At 48.1% G+C, this 10,069-nt stretch overlaps 1 protein-coding gene across 1 annotated transcript; it reads right to left on the reverse strand.

The window, feature by feature from the left end:
• Positions 1 to 652: 652 nt before the first annotated feature.
• Positions 653 to 7,124, reverse strand: GAL3ST2 (galactose-3-O-sulfotransferase 2). The gene is given in 5 exon segments (XM_058031422.1): positions 653 to 1,628; positions 2,154 to 2,433; positions 2,848 to 2,934; positions 7,004 to 7,100; positions 7,103 to 7,124. Coding segments are annotated over 5 exon segments (1,347 nt in total). The 3' UTR covers positions 653 to 767.
• Positions 7,125 to 10,069: the final 2,945 nt, after the last annotated feature.

Below are 10,069 nucleotides of genomic sequence, written 5' to 3' on the forward strand. Positions count from 1 at the left end.
TTTTGCCCCAAAAGGGTTTTGGGGATGCTGCACCCAAAGGAGCATCCATGCCCAGGCACCCTTGCCTGAGAATGAGGGGCAAAACCACAAAAGCTTCTCTCAGGGAAGCAGTGAGCTCTGCCACAGGGGACAGAGGCACATGTGGTGACACCTGTGAGAGGCACAGCTTACCTGCCTGGGCAAGGGGCAGCCTGCCTGGCTTTGGGGAGGTGCCTGGCACTGCCACAGCAAAGGCAGCTCCAGCAGAGTGTGGTGGTTTGCCCTCAGTGAGCGTGGATGCTGCTGGATGGGACGGCCACCACCTCCCCTGTGTCCCCTTGTCACAGCCCCCACCTCCCCTGTGTCCCCTTGTCACAGCCACCACCTCCCCTGTGTCCCCTTGTCACAGCCCCCTCACTTCCCTCCCCTAAACCCTCCAAAGTCAGGACCTGCTCCAGCGAGCTGTGACCAGACTGATGCAGCGGTGGATATCAAATAAAACCAAATGAAGGCAAATGATCACGCTCCTGATTAATGATTAAGAGGCTGGAATGTCTTAGCCAGCTGCAGCCAGCCGGGCTCCCTCCAGCCAGGTGGGATCACCCAGCAACTGGGCAATGCAAAGCCTTTGGCTCAAGGTCCCCAAAAAGAGACCAACCACCAACTTGGTGTCCCTCAACAAAGCCCCCAGTGCCTCCCCCTCATGCACAAGGGTCCTGTGGGGCAGCTCCATGTCAGACAAGGGGGGATGCAAAGCCCTGGGAAGCCACAGTGGGTTGCCACACGTCCTAGTTGGACCCTGGGAGCTGCATCTTCTCCTGGACACTGGTCCACAGCAATGGCAACCCCACATCTTTCCTCTTCTTGTGAGGGTGTTGGACAGCATAAAGGTAGGAGGTGTACTGGAGCTCTGGAATGACCATTTTCTGGCAGGTTCTCAGAGTTGTGTTGTCCAAGTCTTGTTTGAGGTTGTAGCCCAGGATGTTTGCAGCCCCTGACTGGAAAGGCAGGAGAGCTTTGTTCTTGATGTGGTCCTTCCTCACTGCCTCCTGCTCTGACAGACAAGTCTCCATGAGCTCCCTCTGTCTGCTCCGCAGGTGATCCACCTCCTTTCCCAGCACCTCCAGCCCTATGGTCTCCTCAATCCTCCTCCAGAAGCTCTGGTTGAAGTGCAGGTAGAGCTTCCAGTCCAGCGAGCACCAGGCTTTTATCTGCTCCTCACTTTCCGGAGTCAGCGTCTGGACGGTGTCCTGGCTCCTGGAATTGAGCTTGAAGTAAATCACATCGTCCAGGTCCCAGCACAAAGTGTGCTTCAGGAGGACCATGGACTCATCAAAGTAGTCTGCGATCAGGATGAGGTGGAAGTTGTGCTCGATCTGCTCCAGGACAGCCTGGGTGTAGTTGGCGTCATCGTCGGCGTTGTTGTCGTAGCCGAAGTCAAACCACATGATGTTCCTGGCGTAGATGTTCCTCCTGTGATCTGCTGGCTGGTAATACCTCGTGGGTGACTCCAGGAACTCGTTCACGTCCTTGGAGCTCCTGAAGGCAGGCACGTAGTCCTTGTAGTAGATGTAGGAAGACTCCAGCAGAGGGATGGGGTTCCTCAGGATGGAGAAGTAGAAGGTGTTGGCTGCCATCACCTTTCTCACCTGTTTGTGGGAGGAAGAAGAGGTTAGTCTGTCACAGACACATTTTATGAAAAATCCTATCACCCAGGATTTTTTCTCCTGAGAAGCTGAGAGGCCTCAGAAGAAAAGAAAAACAATCTGCTGCTGTGTGGAATGCAACAGGTGCATAGGTCACCTGTTAGGTGCTTTGATAGGTCACATGTGGTTGTTTTTAATTAAAGGCCAATCACAGTCCAGCTGTCTCAGACTCTCTGGTCAGTCACAAGATTTTATTTTCATTCCATTCTTTTCTATTCTTTGCAAGCCTTCTGATGAAATCCCTTCTTCTATTCTTTCAATACAGTTTTAATATATAATTTTCTTATAATATATATAATAAAATAATAAATCAGCCTTCTGATATATATAATAAATTAATAAATCAGCCTTCTGAATCATGGAGTCAAGATTCTCATCCCTTCCCTCATCCTGGGACCCCTGTGAACACCACCACAGTTAGTCCTGTCCCAACCAAGTTTCTCCTCAGGTGTCGTGGCTCTTTCTTACCTCCAAGGGGTTAAACCTCAGGTGATTGCACATGATGTTGTAATTCTGGCCTATGGTTTCAAAGCCCTCCACAAAGCGGGCCATGAAAGTGCTTGGGTAGCCCAGGTGGACAAGCTTGTTAGCAGGGAGGGCCACAGTGAGGTTGTGCCTCTCTGCAAACCTGAACATGATGTTGAGCACGGTGCTGCTGGCAGTCTTGTGGGTTTTGAGGAACATGACGTTTGTCTTGGCACGGCACGGCGTGGGAGGGACCGGCAGCTCCTCGTGGCTCTTTGAGATCCTGCAGGAAGGCGACAGGAGGGGCAAAGAGGCTCTCTGGAGCTGCACCCCGTGTCTGAGAGCTGGCAAAGCCAAACCAGCTGCACCTCTGAGCCCACACCTGCAGCTGGTCCGAGGCTGCACCCAAATCAGCCACACCCCTCCAGTGTAGATGTTCTGCCCCTTCAGCTTTCCCCCATTTCCAGACTCTCACCAAAGACTTCATCTGAATCCCCTTTTCCCACCCAGCTGATTTTGGCCCAGAGAGGCTGAGCTTTGGCTAATTCCATTCCTTCCCCAAACCAGGACCTGGTTTTGAGCCACCCCCCTTTGAACATCAGCCCAAGGCCTTATTGAGAAATAAATCAGGTGTCAGAGGCCACGCCCTGGCTGCTCCAGGTACAGGAAACTGCAACTTTTCTTCTGCCTCCCTTACCTGTAACTCTTACTTCTCATATGGAAGAATCCTGAGAGGCAGGAAAGTCCCAGGCAGAAGCTGAAAATGATGAGACACCTGGCATGCCTGGAAATACAGAAGAGTTTCAGTGGATTTTTACCCAACAGTCCTTTCCCAAACCGCCACATTTTGCATCTTGCCCTCACAAATGTGAGCACAGTTCTATATTTCTAAGAGCAGGTGTTAGACCTTCGGACCCTGAGCAGGTGATAGAGGCAAGGCAGTGATAAACTGCACTCTCACTATCACCCTGCTAATTTGGCTTTTGGCAAGACACAGTGTGCTTCAGGCAGAGCCTGAGCTCTTCCCACAGCCTCCTGCTCTGCTTGGCTGCCTTTTGTTTTGCTTTTCTTTTGGTTTTCTGGGGCTTTAGAGCTCATTCACTATTCAAACTCCTAGATTATTCACCAGAAAACGAGCCCTTTGTAGGGGTATAAAGACTTCCCTGGTGAGAAACCTGAGCAGCTCCTGTAATCACATCACTCCAGAAGATGGGGATTGGGAAAAAACCACTAAACTGAGGGGAAAACAATCCACCAAACTGAGGTTGTCTTGCAATATAAATACAATTTTTCAAGACAGAAAGTCAAATAACCCAACAGCACCTGTAATGGATTTATTACACCCCAGTTTGAAATGGGGGATAATGATGAGGGAGGAGCCTTTTCCAGCAATAATTAAGCAACCTGAGAGACAAGGATTCATCAAGGGTTCCTTGCACATTGCAAGGGGTTGGAATGGGCTGGTCTTTAATCTCTTTTCCAATTCAAACAATCCTATGATGATTTGATCATCACCATAGTACTCCAGCTGGGACACAGAGGGGATCTGTTGAAGGTTTGATGCCCACCTAAAAGGAATTTTTCACCACCAAGTTTGGTCTGGCTTCTCTCACCCTGGAAGGTTTTTTAGCTCTGTGTGAATGTCTTATTTGCAGACATGGCCAAAATGCAGCAGGTCTGGCTCAGGCTTTACACTGCTTTGAGAAGATATAATCCAAATTTCCAGCATGGTGTGGTCACACTCGTGGTTTCCACTCTCCAAAGGGAGCAAACAAGCCTTCAAACCTTCCTGCAAAAACCCTTCCCAAAGCCAGGGAAGACCCTCAGCCATAGTTCTACCAACCCCTGACAGGAATTTGCAGCACAGCTTCTGCAGGAAGACTTTCAAGACAGACCTGCAGGCAAGATTTCATCAGGATTTCCTTATCTTTTGGCCCCAGGCCTGTGAGGGGGATGACAGTGGGACAATCCCCTGTCCCTGGAGATGAGGTGGGAGAAGAAAGGCAGAGGAGCCCATGGGCAGTGAGCAGGCTTCATGCAAACCCCACACCAATCTTCCTTCTTGGTCTTTCATTTAAACTGAGGCTGCTTTATATCTGGTGGTTTTCCAAAGCACATCACCCTGCCTGCATGCCTGGAGCTCTTTCCTAAGCTGACATCCTCCTGCTGCACCTTTTCTGTCCAGTTTAATGGTGCAGTAACAGCCCATTTATTAATTTAGGTAATGTCCCCCAAATGGCAACTCTGAACGATGATTTATGGGGCAAACAAATCACATACACCCAAAACCACCCTGAGGGCAGATCCAGATCACAATATGCTCTAGAAGACCCAGAGCATAGGTCCCCCTTCTTGTTCCTTTGGCTCAAGCTGAAAATAACAGACATCTGCATCAAACTAACAAGGTTCTTTTAAATTCAAAGACCTGGAACACAGGCACAAAATACTAATGGCAAAATCCCTTCTGCTGCAGGAAGACAGGCTCTGTAGACCTCTGCACCTTATCACCTCAAGGCATCCCTCAATATTTTAGAGTTATTTACTTAAATAAAGGATTGCACAGCGCCATTCTGCCTCCAAATATTCACATACATTCAGCACACACTCCAGCCTAACTGAATGCTCCCAGAGACCCATTTTGTCTGGACATGCCCCACACCAAACAACAGCTAGATTTTGTCCCTGGAGACACAGGGAGGAATGAAGGTTTGAATTATCTAGGCCAAAACTATTTTCTCCTGGAATGGTGAGTTTTAAGGAGCAAGAGTGACTGATCTCTGCAGGACATGGTCCATGCAGGTGCCAATCCTCACACAGAAATGGCAGGCTCCTTGCCCCAGGGGTGACAGACACTGCACTATCATGGCATGGTTCTTGTTCCTGGGATGGATGGATGGATGGATGGATGGATGGATGGATGGATGGATGGATGGATGGATGATGGATGGATGGATGGATGGATGGATGGATGGATGGATGGATGGATGGATGGATGGATGATGGATGGATGGATATCTGCCTTCCTGTCACCATGACATTTTCTGAAAAATCTTCTTTGCCCAGGATTCTTCTCCTGGGAAGCTGGGAAGCTTCAGCATCTCCCTGTTTTTCTGCTTTGAAATGTGATTTGGAGAATTCCTTACCCAGCAAGTGAAATTGTTTTAATTTAATGACCAATCATGGTCCAGGTGTCAGACTCTCTGGTCAGTCGTGGGTTTTTATTATTCATTCTTTTATAGCCTCTTGATGTACACTTTCTCTTTCTTTAGTATAATTTTAGTATAGCATACTATACTATACTATAATATAATATAATATAATATAATATAATATAATATAATATAATATAATATAATATAATATAATAATCAGCCTTCTGAGAACTTGGGAGTCAGATTCTCATCTCTCACCTCATCCTGGGGACCTCACAACTCCACACCACCTTCCAGCCCAGGGAACAAGCAGGGAATGGTGACATGGAGGGGACTCTGCTGCTCCTCAGCCCAGCAAAGGTGGGCAAGGAAGGTGTGCAGAGGAAGAGGCAAGGGCAGGGATGCAGGAGATCCCCAGGGAGGAGAGTGGGAAATGGAGACCCTGGGGATGAGAGAAGGGCTGCAGGTACACAGGGTGCAGGTCAGTGCACTCATGGAGTCCTGTCCCCATCACCCCCTGGGCTTGGCCACCCACAGCTGCACTGTCAGGGCTGTCACTGGCTCCAGGGTGACATCCCCACACACACTGGGGTAATGGGGGGCTGAGTAAACAAATCTCCCACACAGCAAATTGATGGCACCTTTCTCTTGCAACAAGCCTCCATCATTTCTGCACATCTTGTGCTTGGAAACAAATGAGCTCCTGAAGTGTTTCAGGGTTTTTACTGACAGAAAGGGTGTAGGATCTTCACCTGGAGCATACACAGTGTTTTGAACACAGAGTGGCTGCTCTCCCAGAAAACAGCACAGGGCCAGTGTGGGATTTGCTACCAGACCTGCTTCCAGTGCTCATTCCAGAGTAAGACATGACAACTGTTTGAAATTCTGCAGAGAATGATTACATCTCATGCTCTCTATGCTTCAAACGCATGCAATGGAAATTATGAGCATATCAAGGAGCATTTGGAAAATGCTCTCATGCACTTGGTGTGTGGTATTTGGGGTTGTCCTTTGCAGGACCAGGAGTTGCACTCAATGGTCCCTGTGGATCCCTTCCAGCTCAGAATATTCTGATTCTCTGTCTGTTCCCTTAGTGTCACACCCCCTTTGTCACAACATTGCAAGTGTCTGACCTGCACAGCACCATGGAGTTGTTTAGGTTGTGAAATACCTCTAAGATCTGGTGCAGAAAAGTTCAGGAGAGAAAGCCCAAATCTGAATGCTGTGCTGAAGTTACCTGAACGAGCCTGGAAAACCTTTGAGCAGCACATGGGAGACACAAAATTCTAAGAAGCCAAAAAACCCACAGAGCACTTGGTGCCAGAGTTCCACCTGCCTTTCCAGCCTCTGCTGTGCTTTTATCCCTTCTGGCAAGAAAACATGGAAATCTACCTCTCTTACACAAAATCTACCTCTCTTAGAGGTGCAGCTATAGATGCTTTAAGGCTTGTGACCCCCTTATTGTTCCTTTGGCTCAAGCCAAAAATAACAGACATCTGCATCAAACTAAAAAAGTTCTTTTAAATTGGAAGACCTGGAACACAGGCAAGAAATACTGATGGCAAAATGAATCCCTTCCCTGGAGCAAATTGTAACTAACTCTATAGTTATTTACAACTCCCAGGGATGTCTTGAAGCAGACCTTCCTGCAAAGCAAGTTTTAGTTGGGCACCCCCAGCCCTGAGCACCCTCTGCCCTTACCTTGGAGTGCACCCAGGGCTTTTCATGCTGCTGCAGGCTGGGAAATCTCTCCCTTGCAAACTGACTCCAGTGCCTGTTTGTCTCCTCTGGCTCTCAGTGGCCAAGTCTCTATTTCTAGCATCTGTTCCCTGCTATAAATGGCTGGGATAGGTGAGGATGAAGGAGTGGCTAGGTGTTCCCAGAAGGGGGTGGGAGTTAATTAATAAGCCATGAAAAGTGCTGGTATCCAGGACATCAGCACGGCTATAAAAGAGCTGCCTCGGGACACGGCGTTTGCAGCAGCTTTGCTGGGAAGGAAAGGCTGAACTGGGATTCCTCACAGGGAATCCTGGCTGCAGGAGGGAGGCTCACAGGGGCTGCTGGAGGGCACTGGACCTTTGTCACCCTGCACCAGGGGCCACGGTCAGTGCCTGCTGTCCCTTTTGTCTGCTTCTTGCTCGGTGGGTAAGGACAGGAATTCCCTGCCTGATGTATTTGGCAAGAGCAAATTAGGGACAACAGCGAAACAGGAACGGTGTTCACCTATGGAAAATTCCTCTTAAAACATTAGACTTCAAATTTTTGGTAAAAAGGCAATTATTGTAGCTGGATGTTAAGAGCTTAATAGACTTGGGACATCCAGGCCTTGGGAGGGAGAAATCTTGCCCCTAAAGGGGCATTATTTTATGCTTAAACTTTAAATTATTAACAACTGTTATAATTGGTATTAAGCAGGAATTTTAGATTCCACTGAGGCTGCTGTACACCAGGACTCCACAAACTGGGTTTGATGGTTGCAGTTTGCCCTGGGAGAGCAGAATCTGTCCTGCAGGTCTGGAGGTGTCATCTCCCTGCTCCCCATCCTGGGATGAAGCCAATGCTCTCCTCATTTGGGCAACTAAAAGTGCACCCACACCTCGCAGCCTGGATTAGGGGGCTCTGAGCTGTTACTTTGGTCTTTTACAGCCATGCTGAGTTCCATGCACCTCCTGGTGGTCCCCTGTCCCTCCCCTCACACAGTGCCACCTCTCTTGTGTGCTGCTGGCCCCTCACCAACAGCCAAACCCTCAGCACTCCAGCATCCTTCTGCATTTCCAGAGCACCCAAACACACAGCAGCATTTCTTTGTAAATCACAGCTCCCCCAGAGCAGCCCCAGCCCCAGCGCTTACCAAGATGCAGAGATTAGCAAGGTGTAGGGTTGCTTTCCTTGAGTTTCTTGGTAGAAGCTGAGTCAATGTGCTCTTTTATGGAGAATTTCTAGGGTTACTCCTGGCACAGCCCCAGCTGCTGCTGGCAGGGGGGGCAGGTTTCAGCGACCTCTTTCTCCTGTTACATTACACACGTCAGCTGTGCCATTTCTTGCTACCAGGAGCTGGTAGAGCCCACAGATCACAAAAGCCCATTTTTTACACTTTTACAATTGATTCATTGCTCTCTCCTGGGGTGTCGTGCACGGATTGTCAGCTTTGGTTACACCAAAAAAAAAAAAAAAAATTATGCTGGGCATGAATACTTGTCCTGATGTGGAGGTGGGCTGGGGCAGGGAAGGGCAGCCAGGTGACACAGAATTGGTGAGCTGGGGTGGGATTCATCACTCCATCCTGCTCTGCTTCCTGTTGGGGTCAGGCCCTGGGGGAGTCAGCCCTTGCAGCAGGATGGGGACAATCAGAATGTGGAAATGCAATGTGAAAAATGCATGTAATTTTTATTGGCTTTTTGCAAATATTAAAATTAATATTATATGTGTTGTGTTAGAAAGCAATGCTGTATTAATTCTATTTAGTAGTGTGTTAAATATAGTTTTAGGTTACAACAAAATGTTAAAATAGAAACTATGCTATGTAGGATACTTTTTCTAAAGAAGGGCTTGCACTGAGATAGCAGCCACAGGACACCTGAATCTTTCAGGGAAAAAGAATTTATTGCCCTCTAATCAGAAGAAAGGAACTTCTTCCTGCCTCGAAGGGGCTGTCAGGATTCAGAGGAAGAAGCTGACACTGACCAGACAGAATCCTGTGTTTGAATGGAATTTATGCATCATGTATGAGGTGTATGAATGTGCAACAGGCTGTTGCTTTTAAGGGTTAATCCTCTGTTAACGTGGGTCCTTTTTCAGGCTTATTTTGCCCAGGAAAAGGTATCTGGACATCCATAACTCTTTGTATTTATTGTCTCATATTGTCCTAATTCAATTTGCCCAAATTTTTATTACTCTCATTGTATTACTAATTTTTTATAACCATTTTATTACTATTAAACTTTTAAAATTTTAAAACCAAGTGATTGGCGTTTTTCACAGGCAAAAACTCGCGGGTTGTGAAAAGGGCAGCTTAACAGGCAAAGCAAGACCCGCACAAACAAGCGAATGGAAAGGAATTAATTCCCTGCCTCCTGCCGCAGGTGGGTGTTCAGGCACGCCGGGAGAGCCGGACTCCATCACGCGTGAAGGTGATTTGGGAACAGCCCCTTGGTCCCTCCTTCCTGCCGGGTTTTGTTGGGAGCGCCGCTTGCTCCGGTGTGGGAGAGCGCTGTGCCCCCTGCCAGCCCCACGCTGGTGAGGAGCAGAACAGACCTCGGTGTTGTGTAAGCAGCGCTCAGCGACAGCTACAACATTCCTGTGCTTCCATCGCTGATCCAAACACAGATCCAGACCAGCCGCTGTCGAGAAAATTAACTCTATCCCAGCCATAATCCTGTACAGACAAAGACAAAACCAGTAGAGACAGCCAAGAGGACCACTGGTTCTAAGTGCAGAGCATTCACAGCATTCTAGTATTTAAGTCTGTCTCAGAAAAATTAGGCATTTCTTGTCCAAAACTCTGTCACGATGATTCTTTTTAAAAATACACATAGATGTACCCACCCTGTCTCTCCCTGCTATAAACAACAGTGACCATTATGTGAAAGCATCACTGAGAACCCAGAATAAGGTTTAGGAAAGATAAAATAACCCTACACTCTCTCCTCCCTTGTATTCCCCCAGGAACTGCTCTATTGTTCAGTGAAACAGTAACACTTACATGGAGCTTTAGGATCTCCAAGGGTAAGGAAGATGTTAAATGGAGCTGTGCCAGAACTTCCCCGG

This window comes from Melospiza georgiana, chromosome 10 (genome assembly GCF_028018845.1).
Source record: "Melospiza georgiana isolate bMelGeo1 chromosome 10, bMelGeo1.pri, whole genome shotgun sequence".
NCBI lineage: Eukaryota > Metazoa > Chordata > Aves > Passeriformes > Passerellidae > Melospiza > Melospiza georgiana.